The sequence below is a fragment of the Sparus aurata genome, chromosome 5, assembly GCF_900880675.1.
Source record: "Sparus aurata chromosome 5, fSpaAur1.1, whole genome shotgun sequence".
In the NCBI taxonomy this organism is placed as follows: Eukaryota; Metazoa; Chordata; class Actinopteri; order Spariformes; family Sparidae; genus Sparus; species Sparus aurata.
The window spans coordinates 20,208,614-20,231,722 of NC_044191.1; the positions used below are offsets into that span (position 1 = coordinate 20,208,614).

Genomic DNA, 23,109 nt, shown 5'->3' on the forward strand with positions numbered 1-23,109 from the left:
GAAAGAGTCCTCGTTTGTTTTTTAACAATGTTTCACTTATGAGTTATTGATCTGGCAAGTTCGAATATGTTAATATATTTTAAACTTTACCGAACTAAATCCTACCACATAAGTCAGTTACATATCATATGTAAACCGGCTGAGCTCACTTGTTTACCTGTGCAGTGTCATTCTTCCGTTTTGAGATTCAGCTGCTGTTTGAGAGACTTTCACGTGAGATCATCGTGATGATGAGACTCCACCTGCGCAAACCGCGAACTAACTGAAGTTACTGTGCATGACTACTGTGCCCTCGGGTGGCTGTAATTCAAGGCAAGCCCACTAAGCTGCACTCTCGCTTTTACATGGGACTTGGACAGGGCCAGGGCACAAAGGCCACTGTGGCCGTACGATGATTTTTTTTTTTCACGGGACATCAAGGCTAAAGTGCAGGGCAATGGGTGCCGTGGCCGCCGTGAAATTCCCACCCTGGTTATGAAACATGTCCCCGTTCAGGAAATCCATTCCACAGTTTGCTGCCAGCTAGCAGGCTATCATTGAGCAGCACTGTGGCTAGCCAACATGTCCACTGTGTGGAAATATTTTACGCTGGAAACACCGCAAAGTAAGACAGCCAAATGCAATGTTTGCAAAGCTGTTATTCAGAGAGGCGGAAGCTCCCTCACGACGTACAACACCACTAATGCAATCAAAAATTTAAAAAAGCACCACATGAAAGAGCGTAAGGAATTTTTAGCCAGGGGGCAGGGATACGAAAGGAGCCATTAGGAGTCCCTTCTGGAGTCATTCTAAAATCAAGGCAAACTCCCAGCAGACGACGTGAAAGCTAAAGGAATTACCAAGAAGTTGCTCAACTTCATCGTACTCAACGACCAATTGTTATCAGTGGTGGAAAACGCAGGATTTCGCAGCCTGATTGAACAATTGCAGCCACAGTATAGTTTACCATCCAAGAGATACTTATCAGAGACTGCGTTACCGGAACTATACAATCGAGTGTCAACCAAGTTAGCTGAGAAGTTGAAAGGAGTTCCAGCCCTGAGCTTCACTTACTTTTTTACTTTTATTTGAAAATCTTGATTTGTTGATGCAACAAGAGCCAGTGCACTTGATTTGTGTTGTTCAGATGCACACTGTTTTATTGATGGTGTGTATGCAAGTTTTTTTACACCTATTGCACTTTTCTTATTTCAAATATTTGACATTTGACATCCTTGATTTGTTGATGCTACAAGAGCCACTGTACTTAATTTGTGCTGATCAGATGAAGCAGCTGTTTGTATTTTAGTAGTGTCTACTTGATTTGAATCAAGTATTTGTATTAATATGAACTGTATTCTTTGTTTTTTGGAATTTAATAAATATTGACAATCAATTTGAAACCCTTACAGTTGCATATTTGTTTTCAGGATGGGATTTTTCCTGTTAACAGGATTTCCTGTTTTTCCTATTCTGACCTTATCCTTACCTCAAGTTGCCTTTTGGGACATAATAACAATATTAAAGCAAACAGAGCTCTGGTATTGGAATAGTATCGGAATCGGCAGATATCCAAATTCAGGTATCAGGATCGGATCGGAAGTCAAAAAATGTGAAATCGTTGCATCCCTAGTTACAACCCACTAATACTAATCGAGGCGGCATTTCAATATTTATCAGTGTGAAACCACTTGATATTTTTAAGGATTCTTCAGTACAGTTTGCAGCAGTATTGAAAAAATTTATATTTTTGACGAGACATGGGACAATTCCAGTCATGTTTCTGGCAACAAAACCAGGTAATTTATTTTTGCCCTAACTGGGCCATGAGCAGAACATAACATTTGTTAATGAACCTAACTTAATGTACACATAAGTTAACACATTTTAAGTTTCAACAGATCTATGGCACACTGACAGAATAAACAGCTGTGCATCAGGCTATCCTGGAGCCAAACATATTAAGATTTTGTAGGTGAAAATTGCCATTAAAAGGATATTTGTTTAAATCATATAAAATTTACATTAAATCAATGTAAAATATCCTTTCACCCACTGTAATGATGGAGAGCAGTGCCACCCTCAGAAACTAGCTCATGAACCGAAAGTCAATGAGAAAAGATGTCACAGCCCAACACTGTTTGACTTACAAGTTGCCTCAGTGCAGAAAGACCACAGCGATAAGGGCTTCACAGCGAATATGGAGACAAAATCAAAATTGAGTAACTCAAGGATAATCATTTCAGTTGGGAAAGCTAAAATTGGAGTATAGCCCATTAAATGGTGGAGGTTTAGGACAGGTAAAGGAGACACAGGACACAGGAGAAAAAGCTTTTTTTAACCAGTGGAGGCGATATAATTATTCCAGTTCTTTCCAGTTTATTCAAGATTAGCTGCTTCTTTTATCTCTTAAGAAATATTCCATCACTATTCGTGATTATATCGATACATTTCTCGTTACCAAGTGTGCACTGCCACCGTTTTTGGCACTGAAACTCATCTTCAAATAATCAGCTCTTCATGCAAATACAAAGAAAGTGGCCCCTGAATTTGAATAACCATAGCACGTAGCCCTCTCAACCTGACAACTTCACTGAAAATATCATAAATCACATAGGCGGATGGCTAAATTATGCTAAAGACTGCTAACTGATTAGCATTAATGTGCTCACTTTCTCCTTCAAGCACTGAGGCATAGCGGTTTGTTCCTCTGCCGACAGTCAATACCATTAACCTTTGCAATTCAGGCTCTGCCATGTGCTGGCAGGTTAGCGGAGGCAGTGACCCCAAAACTAGATGTTGCTATTGGGGGAACGTTGAGGGGGGTGGAGAGGGGCGTGAAGGGGTGGACAAATGTTCTTCATAAAAAACAAACCACCTCATCTGAGATCACCGGGGAGTTATAGATCTAATTTGCTTCACGCACAAGCTCATCTCATTGGACACAATAGAGATACATTTAAGCATAAATCAGTGTGAATATACAGATGGGTGAATGAGGGACCAAGTGTGTGTGTTTGTGTGTTGGTGGGATGTTAGGTACTGTCTCCCCGATGTGTCCTACGTTATAACGTAAGTGCCGACATTAAAGCAGACACTCTCATCCATCTCCAAGGAAAACAAAGAAATAAAGGTTAAAATAAATCACAACCAGATCCAAAGAAAATTAACTTCTGATGTTCAGAAGGTGATGCTTCCTATCTTTTCTTTTTTATTAGAAAAAATAAAATAATAATAATTAATAATAATAATGTGTTCCTATGTTCCTATATTTATGTGTAAAGATGAGGCATCATACACTTTTTATCACAACACTTTTGATCTATTGTTTGATATGTACAGTCCAATATATAGGTGTAAATACAACAACAGCACTGTACTGTGTGGGGTCAAGCACCTAGCTCATGGACAATTTGTCACTACTGAGGTAAATGAGGGTGTCCAGATATTCAATCCAGATTCATAAAATTACACTCCACAGCAAGCCTGTTTCTCTAACTTCACAACGTTGGATAAATATTCCAAAGGACTTCACAAAATTCATCTGCTTTAAAGGGATTTTAACAATTTTGCTCTCATGTGTAACAATAATTGGAGGTAGACAATTTTTGTAAACTAAGGCTTAGTGCCTCTTTCATCCCCTCTCGCTGTGCATCCACACAAAGGACTGACATGTGTGTCATATTACTGACACTTACATGATGAGGTAATAGAGAGGGAGCCTTGTTCATGCTGAGGGGACTTGTAACTAAGCAGCTTATTTTCTGTATCTGTGGCATGAAGCAGCTTGGATGGGAAGTCCCCCTCTCCAACATGCACATACACACAGTCAAACACACTTTACAGCACTCCATCACCTACCGTACACCCAATCCATCTCTTTTAACACAGAGAAGAGTGGCTCTGTGCTCTGTTTTTTAAAACTCTTGCATATGACTCTCATGACTGGCTGAATCCTAAACCTTTCCGTGTGAGACCCATCAGTTTACTGCTGTAATCAGTCAACATACAATTCCTAAATCATCACTTTGTGTTAGGACAGAAGATGTTGAACAGACAATATCAAAATTATGTGTTTTACCTCATTTACCTTTTTTTTTTTATCACAATGTTAGCATGTCCCAGTGCTGGCTGATCACGGGAGTTGGATTAAAACTGGGTTGATATCTGCCTGTGTTTTTTATGATAGGAGGTTTCTTACTGACCACAGCTATTGAAGGATAAACAAGTTTTTTTCAAAAACTTCATTTGCTTTTTTTTTCATCTTAAGTGTTCAGGTCAGTGCTCAATAATACTTCTTCAATACTTTAATTGTTTTCTTCTTTAAAATGCGGGACTGTAGGCCAGTTTAAGAAGAGATGTATTGTGTCATAATCAACTAAATTGCTTAATCTAAAACAGTACACTGACCACACGGCAGTTTTACCCCAGGCCAAGTTTGAAGTAACATATAATGACAATATAAATAAGATTATGAATTTTGATATAGCAGTGTAAACAGTGGCACACAAATCTTCTCTTGAGGCAAGCCAAGTTAAACACATACCTGGTATTGCTGGTAGTTGTAGAGGTTGCCGTAGTAGGTGGGGTAGCGTGAAGGCTGGTAGAAGTTGTAATAGGAGGTTTCCAGCAGCAGGTCAGACGGGCCGTCAGTATGAGCCCGGGCAACAGCAGATGGGCTGGAGGACAATGCCGAGCGACTCCCTGGAAAACACACACACACACAGAGGCTAAAGTATGATGTTTGTGGCTGGATTTAGTGATTTTCAGATCATTACTGCATCTTAAATATGGATCCAAGGATACAATTATGTCCTAGTTTTAGTTGCTATTTGGACTAGTAAGTCAATATGTAAAACTAACCATGTTTTATTTTTATCAATTATGTATCCAACAGCAGAGATCAAGCAGAAAACTAAATCTTTATTTCTCCAAATGAGTATCCTCTGATACTGTACACCAGTGAATGAAAAACTAAAAATGACGGGATGAATTCAAGTCATACAGATCTTGGTTGTTCCCTTAATCAGTCATATAATAGGAAAAGACATGTTTCTTGAACTTCACAAGAATTTTTATGGTTGTTCCACCACTCACTGAAATTGCTATCAACAGCACCATCTGCAGGTGACAGGTGTCACAAAACAGAAATGTGGCTTGCCCTATCAGGACAAAAATGACCATCAAATCATCATTACTCATTATCTGTTGTTCTTTCTTATCAACAAGGTCACATTCTTGTCAGGAAGATCCTGAGCTTTCGATATTACACAATGAAGACAGTGTGCACCACTGAAGACAAAGATAATGACACTTGTTGTCCCCTGTTCTAATTCTTGTCATCGTTGAGTCACAGAGTGCTCAACTCCTCTTGCCACATGAGTCTTTCCTTTCTGTTGCCAAGCCAAAGACCTGATGTTCATTCTCACAGAAACACAAAGCAGAATCAAAGTGAGACGTGAGTAGCCTTGACCAGTCTTATTGCAACTCCTAAAATTTTGCTATCAGGCTGAAAGGGAACACGGTATCTGTGTCTGCCTCCACACCATCGCCAACAAAGTCATCAAGGGTGCTCTTTCATGCTCCCGCCACCAAATCAACTTTGATTTTTACTTTTCATCACACCAACATGTCTCTTACTGGTTTTCTATAGTGTCTCTAAAAGTACTTCTGTTCTGTCTTGAACCAGCTGATGAACTGTTTTTTCACAAAGAATGTCTATTTGAACATAAGGAAAGATTTACCACAGAAAAACTGTATAAATGCTGCTTTGAATGGCATTTTTGAATAGCAGAAGCTTATTAGATCTTAAAGAATGTCTTTTATAAAGTAATAGATGAATGTAGATATTGTACAAGTCCTTCCTTTCTTTATAAAATGATGCAGACACTCAGCTCAGTGGGTAGAGCTGGTGGACTAGTGATCGGAAGGTTGCTGGTTCAAATCCCGGCTCCCCTGGGGTGGAACTGAGCTACATGTCAAAGTATCCTTGAGCAAGATACTGAACCTCAAAATTGCTCCTGATGTGCAGTTGGCCATCAGTAAGGGTCCTGCGATGAGCTGGTGACATTCACCCACAGTAACTGGATTTGGCCCCAGTAACCCCCCCTGAAAAAGGGGGGATAAAACATCTCCGCAACCCTCGCAGAAAAGAAAATGGAAAAAAAATGGAATTTATATAACTATATCATATCTGATATATCTTTGACTATATAGTGTCTATTAATTATTCAAATGCATATTGACGTTTTATGTTAATATTCTGTGTTGATGATGGATTAGTAAACTTAATGTACACTACTCTCATTTTTGTGTTGAACGACTTTCCCCCTCTTTCCACTGATTGATGCACATTGGCTGGTATGTAACTGATTGAATCACAAGGCTCAGTGCTAAATATCTTAAAGTGTGTCACCTGTGCTTACCTGCAGAACCTGCAGAGGAAGGATTATTTTGGCCAAGAAAGTCGTGATAATCATAATTTGTTTCATACCTTCCCATGCCTAGCAAGATGTGAAGTCTACTGTTATGTGTGTATCAAAGCAAACCTTAAGACCACACTCTTATCAATTAAAAGGAAAACAAACAAATAAGGCTTTTAGATATCACCACTGAGTGGCAAAGCCATCTCCATACTGATGTCAGGAATGGATAGAAAGGTTTTTAAAAATATTTTGATTTTAGTACTTTGCATTTGCAAAACAGTGTGTTTTGTTAGTAAACAGCACACACACCCATAGAAAGTTTCAGTTAATGTTACTCTTGTTCATTTTTGTCATTTTAGTTTTTTCAACAATAGCATTTTCATGAAAACTTCAGCCTTAAATTTAGGGCTGAAACGATTCATCAAGTTACTCGATTAACTCGATTATAAAAATTCCTCGAGGCAAAAACTCTGCCTCGAATCCTCGTTTGACTAGATATGATGTTTAGCTTTGATGTTTTTAACCTCTTCAACCCGAGCTGCGCATGTTGCATTATACACCCTATAAGAGCATGCTAACCATGTAGCAACATATAAATGCAGCACACCAACTTGACGGGAAGAAGCCCGGCTAAACGCTCATGATAATCATTTTCACCTAATCGAGACTCAGTTCCGACACCAAGCAACTAAAGGATGTAAGCACGTAGAAAAAACAAGCTAATTGCGCATGTCCGAAAAATCGGCGTTAGCGATTACGCTACTTCATGCTAACGCTACATACAGCATGTCATATGAAAGCTGGGACTCTACAAATTTCAACGGTATACGTCTCATCACTCTGCGCCCAAAACTCACTGAAACAGCTGCCGAAGAAGAGCAAAAATAAACATCACTTTATACAGACATGATCATGAATTACGTGCTACATTGGCTGTTTTGTGATTATAAACTCTGTTTGAGTGCATTACACTGCCTCCACCGGCTAATCCAATGTGTCTGTGTCACTTTGAAATGATTCCTGACAGTTCAGGATAAGTTTCGTGTGGAGTAGTAGGACCCTAGTCTTCCCACACAGTGTATTTGCCTCCTTGTGATTGGCGGGTTAGTGTGGTTACCATGGATTTGGGGACTGAAGACTGAAAAAGTCTTATTTATAATTTATTTATTTATAATTATTTTATTTAGATTTATTTTTTATAAATTGTACACGTTGTGTACCTGTTTGGCTTGATATTTTATATTCATCATTCTTTGTTCTCAGGTGGGTAATTTGCAGAAGGTGCAATCCTTTTTTTGTAATGTTGTATGAAGAAAACAAAACCAAGGCCAAATGTCCTTTACTATTTAAGTTTGTATTCACAGTTATACATGTTTTACAGTAAGTTGATTTATCTGTATTGTTGTTTAATTATTGGCACTGGCACTTAATACATGGGCTTAGTTTTAGAGCCAAATGTTGGAGTTGGTATGAATACCTCGTTTTTTTTGAGAAATGCTTGATCATTTTACATCCACATCATTTTCGTTATGCATAATTTGTTTTGGTTGTTTAAAAACGCAAAAAAATAAAAAAAAAAATTATCCGATTACTCGATTAATCGATCGATAAAGTGCTTGATTAATCGATTACAAAAAGAATCGATAGCTGCAGCCCTACTTAAATTGTCTACACAACTGCAAAACAAGTCTTCACCAGCTCTGTTTCCCTGCAGCCGTGACTCCTGCATTCAGATTTAGTCATTACTGACATTTTCTTCCCATACTTTCTGGAGCTGTTGTTTAGCCACAGTGACACACCTGTACAGCTGTTTAAGAAGCTGTTGGATATTTTATTGCTGTGACACATGAGAGGGTGGTGGGACAGCATATCGGGCTATAACTGAATAATAGTTGGCAATATCTTACCTGTGACAGCAAGAGAGGAAGTGGAGGTACTGGTGGGTGTCAGGGATCGTCCCTCCACAGAGAACAAACAGTCTGCTCCGGCTTCATTTTTCACCATCACCTCAGGGCAAGACAGAGCAACCGGACTACAAATCCCGAGCTCCTCCTCCTGAGCCTGCTGCCTCCTCAAGGCCACCTGGAGGGGAGGAAAGAAAACAAAGCTGGAGTCATTATCAGCTTGATATCGCAAAGACATAATAATAATAATGATAATAACAATTATTAGTCCTCTGTCTAGTCTAGACCATGTCTTTACCACTTACTACATTTCTTTATATTGTTTTTTTTTTAAATGCAAACAAATTATTGTATTAAATAGGACTGATGAAATATTCATAGTCATATTGCTGCTGCGCATACCAATACAATACTGCAAATGAAAAGTAATTCATTAGAGTATGTAAAACAAAAATACATAACACTTATGTGCAGTCATATCAATACATGACATAAATATACAAGCTCTACTTTACCTGCTCTACCAATGCACAGCTTAATAATGGGCACCATTATTGTATCGTTACAAGAGCTGAAACGATTGATCAATTAGTTCATCAACAATGCACTTCTGAGCAAATATTTTGATTATTGATTAACTGTTTGAATCACATTTCAAGCAAAAATTCCCCAAATTTTCAGACACCAGCTTGTTAAATAGGAGTATTTACTGCTTTCATCCATCTCACAACAAAGTAGATTGAATGTCATTGGTTGCTGGACGTTTAATTGTATAATTACAATTGAATAATGAAATTGTGAGCACTTTCTAACTTGTACTGGACCAGATGATAAATTAGGTAATAAAGACAAAATGGATAGCGGATAATGAAAATTATTCTCATAATCCATCCCTAGTTAGATCTTTAGATAAAGATTTTCACTTTATTTGTTTTTTAAGATTTGTTTGTTTTGTGAGCCGGCTGATGACAAATGTCCATTAGATTTAAATACATCTCTATCTATTTATCAGCGTGTTTGCTTCATGCCACAGTTTAAAATGTATAGCCTAGTTATTGTTACTTATTCCCAATATATAACTGTAAAGTCTAGTCTATGCTATTAATGAGCCAGTTCAAAATGGCTGTTCTCAAAATCCCTCAATTGTAACTCCAAGGTAGGCAGCACAGTTACAAATAAAAAACCACAAAATGTGGGGAAAGAAGCTGCTCTACAAAGTTGCTACTATGATTAACTATAATTAACAATTTTCTGGTTATAAACTGTGAGCAACAAGTGTGGCCACATGCAGGCCTCATGAAACATATTAGCAGTTTGTAACTTTACCTAAGCTAGCTGTGTATAAACTAAGCTAGCTAGCTTTGGAGATGCACAGATAAAAAGTTGGAGAAAAACAAACAAACAACAAAAGTTAACTTGTCCATGCAGTAAAAACGTTCAAAGATATAATTCAAAATGATCTTTTAAGGGAAAATTAACTGCATGTTGCTTTTCAACAATGTAGTCCCCCACCCCCACACAGTTTGATGTTTTAACGCAGGTCAAGCTAGGCGCGCTAACAGGTGAAGAACGGCAAACGTTTGGTTACCTGGGCCGCCATGACTCTCTGCCTCTCCGCTATCAGCTTACATTTGGGACACTGGCAGTCCCTCCAGTTGCAGAAGCGCTTGTGGCCCTTCAGAGGGGACACATAGCCGTGGTTCCTACAGCGGGAGCACTTTGGCATCCTGGGGGGTTTCTGGCCTTTAGACGGGGACAGAGGTCCGGTGGACTCTGGCACCTGCTTGCTCTGCTTGTCTTTGCTCATGGCTATCAGAAAGAAACTGAAAGAAAATCAGTACATATGTGGTGCTGACTGGTAGACGACACCGGTCAGATAGATGTTAGCTACTTTGTCAGTGATGGTCCCAGCAGTCTCTGATGGTTAAATCCCGGTCTGGTGCCAAGCTGGAGGCTGTAAGGTCACCGTCCCTCCCCGCCCTGCTGCTGCTGCTGCTGCTGCCGCTGCTGGGACTTGTGGGAAGAAACGAGCTGGAAGCGGGGGAGAGACCTGGGAGAGAGGGTGGCATCAGTCTGCAGCTCCCACTCTGGATCACTGTGGATCAGGTTCACACCTAAATTATTAGTAAAAACATAATGACTAAAAGCCCATTGTTCCATGTGAACTTCTGTCTGTGAAACTTCTGTAGCAATAACAGAGATGGTGTGTTACAAGCAAGGCCATAGCCAGGACTTTCTGAAATACTGAGGGACATGCACTCCACCCCCCACCAGTCAGCCCAGAACCATTTAAAGACTATGTTATCAATCTGTGCATTTATCTGCATTTTCACAGGACCAGTAATCATTGAGGAAACGATATCAGTGCCAGTAAAGAGATGAAAGTTGGACTCAAATTCCAACAGAAGAAGAAGAAGAAAAGTAACAAATATGGCCAATTTGGACTTAAGTGTATTAAACGTATTAATTTTCTAAAAAGAACACACTGACATGGGTGACACTTTATAATAACGATCATTAATGAATTGTCAATTTAAGTCATTTCACTGTTAAGGAACAATGAAATCGTTCACAAATCAATTGTAAAGGTTAAAAACATCAGTTGCAGCTTTCCCTAATGGCCATCCAAATAATGTTCATTAATGACACAATATTTATTAACTATTTACAAAGTATCATGAACATCAACGGCAAATTCCCAATAAATAACTGCTGATAAATTTCATGACAAACAACCTGCTGCTTGCAGACTACTCTGATTGTAAATTAATACTACTATTCAATATCATATAAGTTTATTATAATATTCAGACATTCAGACTGATCTTAATTCCTATTGTTTGGGTGTTCACGGGGTCTGAGGCGAGGAGTCCCAGGGAGTTTCGTGAAGTAGGCCTATTAGTAAATCTGTAGAGAGATGATCATGAGAGTTTGAACAGCAACCCAAAAACATGTGTGTGTTTGCTAAATCCTGACAAAATCACTTGGCAAAAACATGATTAAGTTGGTTTCTTTGACTGAACCTCTGTTACTTGATGCTGATTCATTACCCTCTTACAGCAGCCTGTATGTTGTCTATTGAACTCAGTTTGTAGTAGCCAGAGGTATTGCTGTCAAATCCCCCCTGAGCTCGCAGTTATTTTGTAATATCTGGGTAGCATCCAACTAAAACATATTTACTGTTGCTCTTTTTTTCATGGCCGCCTTTATGCTACGTGGTGACTTAATACGCTTATTAATTTACCAGGCTTGACTGTGCCGAAACTGCATTAACCTCAACACTGGTCAGTCAGTCAGCCAAGTGGATTTATAGGCAGGGAGTGAAGCGAGGTGAAACACACAGGCACCCAATTAAAATCCCAACCAAGCCAAATAGAGGGAGGCGATGAAAAGTTACCAATTAAAAAGCAGGCATATACACAGCGCTGAATGACCCGCTCAAGATAAATAACTGCTACACTTCATTGGCCGACGTCCTGATGCTGTAAGATAGCTAAAAGCAGGATTACAACACAGAGTTTAATTGCCTCTCTGGTATAAGGTAATAATGATAGATTAAAATGCCATAATGAAGCCTGCGATTTAACACGTTTAACCTTTCTATTAGTGTGATTGCTTTCTGGGCCACTAACAGGCCGTAGAGTCAAACAGCAGCGAGCTTAGTGAACCCAATGAAAAGATGAGGCTGTTATTTCTGCTACTGCTAACATGTAATGACATGAAGGGAACATATGGAAACTTACAACAAAAGAAAAGATTCCAGCATTTCTTTCCTGTATGCACTGTTTACTGTGTCATGCAACCAGGCAATTCTTCATGCAATACTGGCTCACACCACCCAAGGGAGCCACTGAGTTGGAAATCCTCAGATAGGTGAAAGGGGCCAGAGGTCATGACCGCACTACGACACCATGAGTCCCCTGAGTCTAATAACAGAGGCATATTTTAATGGTGACAAAATGACAAACAAAACTTTATTTTGAAGTATGTTAGCAGTGACACTAAACATAGATGAGCAGAGATTTCATATGTTTTTTACTCGTTCAAGATACTTTCAATACACGCAACCAAGAAATTAGGATACCTACAAGCCTTTAATCATAGGCTATGAAACATGAGTTTGTTTTGGTGTAATTTCTTATTCTTCATTTATTAGTTTATTAGTTTATTTCTTGTAAGCTGTAAGCTGACACGTAGCAAAGGGCAACAGTTAGACTTGAATCCTGGGCTGTGTCCCATGTCCAGTGGTTTTGTCCTCCCTTTACCAACTTAGCTGCAAGGGAACCCTGTTCATTGACCATTTCTTTCCTTGATACATTTTACCATTTAGGTAAGTATTTCCTGAAAATCATTAGTTTAACTTTAATAAAAGTGTGATATAACTCAGAGTGTTCCTCCTGACTCAGGCAGCGTGCATGAAGGATATTGTGGTCTTTCATCTTGGTGACCTTGTAGCAGATGACTGTATGGAGAGCAGGGAGGGAAACTTCCTTCCTTCCAGTGAGAGAATTTTAGTACACTGTAATTGTTAATTAATTGAAAGTCTTTTGACATTCTCTTTTATCTGTTGTTTTAATGGACTATCCATTATGGACAAGTACAGCCTGGATAGCATTGTTAAAGTCTGCTCTAAGACCACTGGAGAGACCTGTGTTTCCTCTGGGAGATGTATCAAATGCCTATTTAATCATATTTTATTACCATTTATTTTACCTTAGCTCTTTATCTTGCTTTCTCTAACCAACCTCTTGTTTGTTTGTTGATCTATCATTGACATGTAACATATTGGATGTTGCTTGTGTGATTGTGGACGAGGTCAGCTGCAAATGAATTGCCCTCATTGGGATCAATTAAGTTTTTTCTGAACATGAATCTTAATTTGAATAAAACACACATATGTAGTGTTGTCAACATCACTGCATAATCAGAATCAGAATCAGAAATACTTTAATAATCCTCATGTTTCATCCCAAAGCAAATTACTAACAACTAGATAACCTTGACACGTGCTGTTACAAAGTCAATGTTTGCATTATTGAAAATATATTTCTATTAATGTCTGGCCCAGCTGAAGACTGATGTTATTGACAACAGAAGATGAAAAAAAGGTTATTATGCTTTTGCAATTCAACTGTAGACAAAACAGTTTTCTTTTCTGTTTTTGTTTTGCTTTATAATAATTATTATTTTCCTATCTCCTGTCCTGAATTTGTAGCAATGGTATGTTGCTCATATTTCTTTCCTTTAAAAGACAATAATGAAAGTGTTTGTTTCTTTCTCCATACTTAACAAGGTGGTCCAGTGAGCAGCGGCCAAGCCTTTTTTCTGGGGTCGGGCTTCCGTAGCGTTGCCTAGCAACAGCGCAGTGTTTTTGTAGTTTCCCTCCGCCAGCCCTCAGCGTAACTAAAGTTTAGCCAACTCTCTCTGACACGATGCCAAAAAAGGATAACAAAAGCGACAACAAAGAAGATGAAGACAAGAATACATCAGTGAAGGACAGTTCCGTGACGGCTGCGGACAGTGAGAAGGCTTTGTACCTGACTCAAATACGATATTTGGACGAGCAGTTGGAGAGGTGAGGCAAAACAAACTCTCCGCAGTTGTTTAGGTTACTTCAACTTATGCGACAGTATTTCTATCCGTGCGAGGACACGCCTGGCAGAGATAAGTTCTAACTTTTTTTTTGTCTTGCTTTCAAACTTAACTCAAACTTATAGCGTTATATTTTGAAATCCCTTCAGCTCAACGCAACGCTACGTCATCTGCGTCTGTCGGAATGTAACGTTACGTTTCGTTAGCTTGTCATTTTCTATTGTCATTGAGTGGCATTTTGAGGTAAATATGCTTGTTAAGTTCTTTTACTTGCGTACTTTCTGTACCTGCATTTACATTCACTTTATACTTCTACTCAGTTACCTTTCAGATGGAAATATTGTATTGTAACGTACTTGATTGTCATATATTAAACTACATAGAAGTATAGAAATTAGTATGAACTAAAAAATCAAAGCATAATGATATAATACCTCAGGGGCCATGTTCATTCATAATGTGTACTTTTACTTTTAATTCTTGAGTAGGCTACATGCAGCTGATGATACTGATGAGATGATACTGATAATACTGTACATTTACTCGAGTAAAGCTACGTTTTACTGAATTCTTCCACCGGTCCACATAACTGAACTGAATGCATGCAGATTTTAAAACTGAGAAGTTCACCTGTTCTGGTAGAAATTGCTAGAAATTCCCCATAATGCAGCATTAAACTATCACAGCCCTTTGAGAGGCAGCAATGTAATGTATGGAATTCAATCAGCCATAACATGTAAAAGAAGATACATGTCACCCTACAGTACAGTACAGAAGAATTATTTTATCCCTAACTCTCTGGACTGAATGACCCTCTTCCTCCGCCAGATATCAGCTGAAATGTGATCAACTAGAGAGGCAGAAGAACGACTTGAACTCCAAGTACAATGCACTCGAAACACAGAAAAAGGACATCGTTGAGTACTTGAAACACTCCCTGCTTGGGAAGGAGGAGGAAGTGGACGAGCTGACAGAGCGCCTGGAGCGTCAGCAGCAGGCTGCTAGTAATGAAAGAGATGCCCTGCAGCAGCAGCATAGTCAGCTGAAGGAAGAGCTTCTAAACAGGATTGAAGAACTCACCACAGAAAACGAGGGTCTTGGTGAGACTGAATATCTCTGTGGTTTAAACCAGGGTCGAGTTCATCTCTTACTCTAGCATGGTGAAGGTCCTATGAAAATTAAATTTAGGAAGAAACTCCTTGGATGAGTTAAATCTCAATGAGTGTAACCATTGAGGTTTAACCCTCTCCTCTTCTTTTATGTCATATCCCGCTCATAGTGGCGAGGCTTTCAGGTCTGGAGGAGCTTCAGAAGCGCTCAGAGCAGCTGACAGCCAACATAGAGTCTTTGGAGAAGGAGCTGGCTTGTCAGAAGGAGGAACACAAAGCTGAAATACACAACCAGGAAATGAGAGTACTACAGGAAAAGTGGAGGTTAAGACTATTGATTATCATAGCCTATCTCAGTTATACATTCCTGGCAGTTTTTTTAAGGGTAAAAAGCTAAGTCACATCAAAAAATAAACGAACATCTGCATGAGCCCTGCATGTACTTCCTTTCATGTTCCCTGTTAACAGGTTGGAGAAGGACTTGGCAGCAGAAGTGCAGCAGCAGGTGGAGCAGAAGATCCCAATGACGACCAGGTTGGCCCTTCAGGAGAACACGGAGGTTAGGGCTCAGTTCAGCAAGCTGTCAGAGCAGGCGTTGGTCGTGATCAAGGAGAACTCTACCCTGAGGGAACGAAAGAATCAGCTCAGACTGGATCTGGACAACCTGGAGGAAATGCTCAGCAAGACATCCCGCCAGAGCTGCATCAGCAAGAAGGTAAGAGAGAGACTTGATGGATGATAAAGGGTTATCACAAATATACACATATCTTTCTATGCATTATTTGGGCCTATTTGTTTGGTTTGAATTGTTGTAACTTTGTGCTTTGTAACATTGTCAACTTAGTAAGTCGTACATGTTGATTATAATTATATATTTATTATTTAGTTTATTATATTACAGTATTATATGTAGTATGCAATCCATTCGGTTTTACATTTTTTACCTGTTGTTGTACATGAGTTAAAAGTAGCCACTATGCATAAGTGCTGTTGCATTTGGAGAGTGCTCAAAACTGCAACAGTTTAAATATTTTTTCCTCCTTTTAGCATCCTTTCTTAGTGAACTTACTGTTTACTTTGTTTTTCGCTTGGCTTGGGTTGCAGAATTAACATTTAATTCACCAAAATCGTACGCAATCTTCTCTCTGTCAGTTGGTGCAGCAGCTTACAGAGAAGTGCCAGCAGCTGCAGGAGGAGCTGAAAGACTGTAGGCAAGAACTCGAGCAGCTTCAGACTGAACGCACAGCAGCCCTGGCTGAGATGGAGGCGCTCAGGTCAGAGTTTACTGTGTCTCTACTGACCATATCAAGGACTCAACAAAAATGATTTGAAGGAGTTGAAGTGAAAACTCATGTGAAACTAAGGTTAGAGCTAATCAGCGCCATTTGAACTATAATAACAGTAACACAAAATACCAGTGAGTTAAACCTTATTGCACACACAAACATTTAGAACATACAGGAGCACTGACGCACATTCTTAACTAAAAATGACAATTTAGTCTTAATTAAATGCAACTAATTGCAGCTCTAATAATTTGAATAACCAAGTCAAATTTTCAACTAAATAAGAGAGGCAATAGACTTGTAACGTTTAGTCACCTTAAGTATCTTGAAAGGGCTCTATAAATAATATATGACATTATTATAGATTATGAAAGAAAAGAAAACAGAATTACATTCAATGACGAAGGACCAAATAATGATAATACCACATGAAAAGAAAACTGGAAATCCGTGCTGTGCTTTCAGACAGGGCCGGGCCTCGCTGTCTGAACAGTGCAGTAAAACCAGAGCTGAGGAGAGTCGCCTGGAGGCGGAGCTACAGGAGGAGAGGAGGAGGATGAGCAGGATGAAGAGCATGATGCAGGACACAGCTGTAACTCTAAGATATGTCCTGATGGTAAAACAAAAAGAATCCTGACCACAATCACCCCACACTGATAACATCAGGACACATAAGCATGTTCAAGGGATCTCATTTAAGGACAAAGCTGTCTGAGCGAAGCTAGAAGATGTGCTATCACTAATCTAAAGATCCTAAAGTCTGGCTAGGGTTAGGGTTATTTTTGGGCACTCGTTGGTTATTATGGTGAGGTAAAAAGTTAAAGTTATCCAGGTTAGCTAACTAGCCTAGCTGACCCTCTGCAGCCATGAATTAAAATAACCTCACCAAATCACCACTGTAACTTCACTACTTCTATATAGCACAGCCTTTCTAAACACGTTAATGTTTTGATTAACCCTGGTCTTCGCAACATGATCTATATCAGCAAATCCAACTGAATTGTTAAGTAATGAATTCTTAATCATCATTACCATTAAGCTAATTGATTCTTGCTCGTGTAAATGGAAGAGGCAGAAATATGAAACATCAAAAACACAGAATAAGCTGGAGAATGATACTTATGTGTATAGAGATCTTTGTTGATCTTATATTACTGAGAGGATTCTTATGACAGTGCATCATTGTGACATTTGAAATATCTCTAAATATGAAGTTGCTGCCACACAATCATTAATTAAGTAGGCTAATAATGAACTGAATCATTAGTATAGTACAAGCACAAGTGTAGCAACATAAAAAAACACCCACCACTACTGTTTGTTGTGCCATTTATTTTATTTATTGAGATTGTTTCCTCTTCTTAGAAAAGTTTCTCTATGTAGCTCTGATGTTGGCTCTGTCTGCAGGAGGCACCGACCGTGCAAGAGTGGAAGCAGCTGATAAAGAAGCTTCTGGCGGAAAACTCCACCATGGGGAACGACCAACTGAATGAGCAGCAGACCTCTGAGCCTTCAGCAGCTCGGTAATAAAATTCCTCTCTCACTGATTGATCTGTTGATCTGAAGGTCTGTGAGAGGCTTTTGATCTGTATTGTGCATCAATTCGTGAGACTACTGTATACTATCCATCGACTACATATAGAGATGATCTATGCCTTTAATATGGTGATGGCATATTTAAGTGTATTTCTCTGGGAGAATTTTAAATATCCTATTCTTGACCGATCTTGTCACAGCCACTAAGTCCCCCTGCCTTCTCACCATCATCCTGTTTCTTGTGTCTTTATAGTGAAGGGACCATGAATCCAGCGTCTGATCTGGGAGTTCTACCCCCTCCAACACTGAAACACAAAGACGTACTCCCTGGAACAGGAGCTGGGTCCAGCAGCACCCATGTGCCTCTGCACAGGTTTGTTTCAGACTTCAGATTTCACCAGCTGGGTCTGCAGGGGGCAGTGTTGTGTTTGGAAGTCCAGTTTGAAAACTGTTAATGGGCTCTGCTGGCGTGAATGTCGCCCTTGTGTTAAATTTAGAAGTCTATAGTATATATATATATATATATATATATATAACCAGTGAATATGTATAAAACAATAACAGAACAATCCGTTTTCATTTTCATGCAATTTGCAATAATAGATGTCACTTTAATTGTAGATGACTACATTTGGTGTGTTGCTATGTGTCTTTGATGTAACTCTACTGAATTATCTTACTTCTCTTGTTCTTTTCTATCCCACAGGAAGCCCTACAGTCAGAAAACATCCAACACCAATAACCCAAATGATTCAGCAGTCAAATTTCTGACCCAAAGAAAGTCATTCACTAAACCAAAATAAAAGAGAAACTAAACTCATTTCCTCCTTTCTCCTCTTTGTGATCGAGAAAACTATAATAAAGAGGATCCACATTGTTGATAGTTAAACTGAGGACTCCATTTACCCCTTAACCTTTCCAAAGAACCAAAATTAATGTTTACTTTGTGCTATAAATACCTTTGTTGAAGTTAGTCTTTATGACTTTGTGGCCTTAAGTTAAATAAATAATGACACACTTAAATTAACTGTAGGAGTAGAGAAGGGCATTGAGGAGTCAGTGTATATCTATGTTAAATTTGATAACGTTCAGTAACATTAGCCACCAGTGGCCACTGATCATACCAGACTGAGTAAGTATGTAGCAGAAAACCTCCAGAGGTTCCTATCAATTCACCTCATCAGTGATGCGTATGAGCGATTTCTTCTTGAAAAAATCTGCATGGTCTCTCTTACAGGCAGTGGTGGAAGAAGTAATCGATCATTTAATTAAGTAAAAGAAGCAATACCACAGTACAGATAAACTTTTAGAAGAAAAAGCGCCGCCTTCAAAATTTCACTTAAATTAAAGTGAAAAGAAAGTATTGGCTTCTAGATAGACTTAGGGTAAAGGAAAGAAATTTAACTAAATCATCATGCAGAAAGGCTCATTTTAGAATAATGTTGCTGCTGGTAAAGGTGATGCTAATTTTAATCTCTCCCCCCCCAGGGATCAATAAACTTTTTTTATATATATATATTTTTGGCCTTTTTAACGCTTTATTGATGGAGCAGCTGAAGATATGACAGGAAACAGGGAGAGAGAGAGGGGGAGTGACACGCAGCAAAGTGACCCAGGCCGAGAGTAGAACCCAGGTCCGCTGCAGAGCCTCGGCACATGAGACGCGTGCTCTACCAACTGAGCTAAATGGCGCCCCAAGGGATCAATAAACTTTTAATCTATTTTATGTCATCATTCACAATTAACTAATGTTTTGCCAAACCAGTCACGTATATTGTAGAATTCTTCAGATCTTCATTAATAGCAAATTCTCATCGTTTGACTTTACAAAGGAACAATTAGTGGAGTTGTTTCAGGTTATTTAGCATTTTAGTTATTTAACCCTGTTGAAACATTAAGTGTCTCTGGAGAACTGAAGAGAACAACTGTCCTTGTTTGACTGACTGAGAATCTTCATCAACATGTCCTTGTTTCATGATTATGGTGTTTTCATGAGCTGTAGAAATGAAATGCCTTATTAAATAGACATGAAACAGAACAGATGATTAGATGTTGTCTTTTATTTTGATACATGTACAATTAGTTTGTACTGTACTGAATCAAGAGTGAAATATTGACCTCAGAAAACCTCCTGACAAACAAGTGGAGAAAACAAACAATGAAGTGATTCAACACTCCAAGAAGCAGCTGTTGTCCACAGAGAGGCAGATCAGAGCAGAGTTCAACAAGCTCCACCAGTTCCTGAAAGAGGAAGAGGAGTCCAGACTGGCAGCTCTGAGGGAGGAAGAGGAGCAGAAGGGGAAGACTGTCAGCAGAGAGATGAAGATGATTGAGGAGCAGCTCTCCTCTCTGTCAGACAGTATCTGTGCTGTTGAAGAAGAGCTGCAGAAACACAACGTGCCATTCCTCAGCAGTTATAAAGCCACTCAGACCAGAGCCAGAGTCAGTGCTCACTGTCAGATCCACAGCTGGTCTCAGGAGCGCTGATAGATGTGGCCAAACACCTGGGCAACCTGTCCTTCAGAGTCTGGGAGAAGATGAAGGACCAGGTCCACTTCAGTCCTGTCATTCTGGACCCAAACACTACATCTTACACTCTCTATCTGTCTGATAATTTGACCAGTGTGAGAAATGGAGACACTGTCCAGCAGCTTCCTGACAATCCAGAGAGAAACACAAATTATACCAATGTTTTTGGCTCTGAGGGCTTCAGCTCAGGGAAACACAGTTGGGAGGTGGAGGTGGGAGATCATCCTCGCTGGAATGTAGGTTTGGTTAAAGAGTCAGCTGACAGGAAGGGAGAGGCAAATGCTTTACCAAAATATGGAATCTGGTGTTTATTGCATCTTGATGGAAAATACACTAAAGGTGCTGGTGAGACTGTCGGAGTGAAGAAGAGTCTCCAGAGGATCAGAGTCCAGCTGGACTATGACAGGAGGGAGGTGTCCTTCTACGACCCTGAAGACATGACTCACATCTACACTCACAGAGACACTTTCACTGAGAAACATATTTCTGTATTGAGAAGGCTGCTGATGCCAAAACTGCTGACATCAAAATCTGTCAGACTGATATTTCTCTGTGATGTTAGATATAGTTTACGTTTCTCTTCAAGGTTCAGTCCACATTTGAAAATGACAAAACTGCAAGAGGATTGAAGAGGTTCATCAAATACTGACTGTGAGATGGTGTTGATTATGGCTGCATCTAAGGACTGTTTCTATCATCAACCAGTTGATTTCTTTGTCTATAAAATGTCAGAAAATTGTGGAAAAAATGCCAGATAAACAACAATCTTTTGAATTACCTTTGATTATTATTATTATTATTCATTGTTTAAATTGACATCATAGTGGGTTAGTAATGATAGCTGGCAGTTCACAACACATTCTGCATGTCAGAAGCCTAATTTTATAATAATATGTATTAGAAATGTTGATTGCAAAGCTCTGACCTCGTCTTTGTATTGTGGACGTTGAATTTTATAGGTTGTTAGCAGGGGTAATTTCTTCATTAATTTTCATCTTTATTATTTCACAAAAGACTGTATTTCATAATTCTCAAGTATTTATTAAGTAAGTTTAGCTGTTGTTTGTACCTCTGTGTGTACATAAACTGTCCCAACAACCCAAGTCTATATTTACTTGGGTAAATCTGGATTAATTGTATGTTGTGTTTAGCCTAGCTAATCACTGTGTGACACCTGATAAGACATCAGACTCAGGTATTAACAGAAATCAGCACCATAAAAAAAAAAACCGTCTCCGGTTGAACCGCCATGTTTTGTATCATTTTGTTTTTGGTTATCATTGTTTCTCAATCAACTTCTGAGCACGTTTCTACATAAAGCTCAGTGTGATGCAGTCTACAAAGGGCATCTCCCATCACCTAAGATGTGCTTAATAATAATTAAAAAAATATATATGATAATAATAATAATAATAATAATAATTATAATGATGACCTTCATTTTGAGAAACCATACCATGTATGTGTCAGGATCTGAGGAAGGTCTTGACAAAGGCCATGACAAAGATAATTGTGGAGGTTTTTTTTCATTGTGGTTTCTTTTGCATCAGCAACATTTTTCTAGCCAAGCAGGAACCAAGCAGTCCCAGCACAGACTAATGTTAAAAAAACAACAGAAATATTTTCCCATCCGGCAGATCTGCTTACCTGAGCTGTGTGGACGATTAATGAAGACGAAACACTGTGATCGATATTCTTTAATTGATGTTTATTGTTATATGGCAAAGTCTCAGGCACTTCAATTCTCATGTGAGGATGAAAGTCAGTACCCTTGATGAATACTAGAGGAGGACAGACAGCTTATATTACACATGAGAGACAGAAAGAAACTGGACACAAAGACAAAAAGGAGAACTAAACTCTAATGACCACCGTATGTACAATGAAATACATATATCTGCATTTAAAACTATACTTTGATAAATATATAACTTCATGGGTTGTTATGTAGTAATAGGAAATATTCAAAATACTGTGATTCTTCTTCTTAAATAGATACAAAGGATTTGTATAAAAGTACAATTTCTCCAGTCTAGGTCACGTCTATTCATCGATGCATTCATCCACATGAGTTGCAAATGTACTTTAGAGCTGGGCACACGTGTTTGAGACCGTGATGTCGAGGCAAACAAAATATACAGGAAGTATTTGCTCTAAGATGTGGGTGGATTTATTCTCCATCTGTATAATCTGATGAATAAAAAAAAAAGAAAACTTGATCAAAAATGTTGTTTTGGTGCTCTCGAATGATCAACATTGAGCTTTAGAAATAATTAAAAAAAGAAAGGTTGTCAAATTGCAAAAAAAGAAAATGAAAATAAAGCGATGGAACAAAATGGCATTTAGTAGGCAAATTTGTGTCCGAGTTGGTTTGCTGATTATTTCAGACGTTTCTGCCAGAATGTGACGGGACTTGAGGCACCAGCTGGTTACATTCATATTCAAAAGGACACTTTGGGCTCTTCATGGAAGCAAGTGTTCATGTAAATAAAGAACATTTCCAGAAATCTCATTGGTTGGTTGGTGCTTGGGATGAAGTCCCTCATCCAGCTGTGGGTAAGGCATCATTCAGCGTGAACCAATAGCAGCGCAGGGTTTGTGGTGAGAGGCGGGGCCTCTAATCAAACATGCCCCTCCGTGTGGGACTTGGTGACATCTTCCTGCCGAGTCGAGGCGTCCCCTAGAACACATTTCAAGGTGTGTAAAGGCTTCATGTAACATGTAAGCAGAGGTGAAATCAGAAGAACAG

General features: G+C 39.0%; 3 protein-coding genes and 1 pseudogene across 6 annotated transcripts in view; 2 read left to right on the forward strand and 2 right to left on the reverse strand.

Annotated features, from left to right (window-relative positions):
* dmrt1 (doublesex and mab-3 related transcription factor 1) overlaps window positions 1-13,626 on the reverse strand; it is a 38,927-nt gene extending 25,301 nt beyond the window's left edge. Inside the window, 4 exon segments of the mRNA XM_030418458.1 lie at window positions 4,526-4,683; window positions 8,312-8,486; window positions 9,897-10,422; window positions 13,594-13,626. Coding sequence (XP_030274318.1) covers window positions 4,526-4,683; window positions 8,312-8,486; window positions 9,897-10,115 — 552 coding nt within the window. The 5' untranslated portion in view covers window positions 10,116-10,422; window positions 13,594-13,626.
* Window positions 13,627-13,643: 17 nt separating this feature from the next.
* Window positions 13,644-18,651, forward strand: cfap157 (cilia and flagella associated protein 157). 2 transcript variants are annotated; one of them, XM_030418455.1, is made up of 9 exons: window positions 13,644-13,883; window positions 14,729-15,052; window positions 15,145-15,333; window positions 15,478-15,724; window positions 16,162-16,283; window positions 16,761-16,911; window positions 17,703-17,818; window positions 18,085-18,204; window positions 18,538-18,651. In XM_030418455.1, exons 1-9 carry the CDS (start codon window positions 13,741-13,743, stop codon window positions 18,632-18,634), a joined length of 1,509 nt encoding a protein of 502 aa, XP_030274315.1. In that variant the 5' UTR covers window positions 13,644-13,740; the 3' UTR covers window positions 18,635-18,651. The 2 variants fall into 2 exon arrangements, with proteins under 2 accessions (XP_030274315.1, XP_030274316.1); XM_030418456.1 differs by having other exon boundaries at window positions 14,729-15,000; window positions 15,180-15,333.
* A 1,141-nt stretch (window positions 18,652-19,792) lies between these two features.
* Window positions 19,793-20,963, forward strand: LOC115581681 (nuclear factor 7, brain-like; annotated as a pseudogene).
* A 1,084-nt stretch (window positions 20,964-22,047) lies between these two features.
* kank1a (KN motif and ankyrin repeat domains 1a) overlaps window positions 22,048-23,109 on the reverse strand; it is a 57,620-nt gene continuing 56,558 nt past the window's right edge. For all 3 annotated transcript variants that reach the window (XM_030416837.1, XM_030416838.1, XM_030416836.1), the window contains exon 12: window positions 22,048-23,040. In XM_030416837.1, the coding sequence (XP_030272697.1) occupies window positions 22,978-23,040 (63 nt within the window). In that variant the 3' untranslated portion in view covers window positions 22,048-22,977. The remainder of the gene's footprint in view (window positions 23,041-23,109) is intronic.

Bases quoted from the DNA above. Each gene is read 5' to 3' on its own strand.
- cfap157 (XM_030418455.1), top strand. From the start codon at position 13,741: ATGCCAAAAAAGGATAACAAAAGCGACAACAAAGAAGATGAAGACAAG. The intron at 15,053-15,144 runs CTAGCATGGTGA...TGAGGTTTAACC, and splicing joins GGTCGAGTTCATCTCTTACT to CTCTCCTCTTCTTTTATGTC. The intron at 16,284-16,760 runs GTCAGAGTTTAC...CTGTGCTTTCAG, and splicing joins GCTGAGATGGAGGCGCTCAG to ACAGGGCCGGGCCTCGCTGT.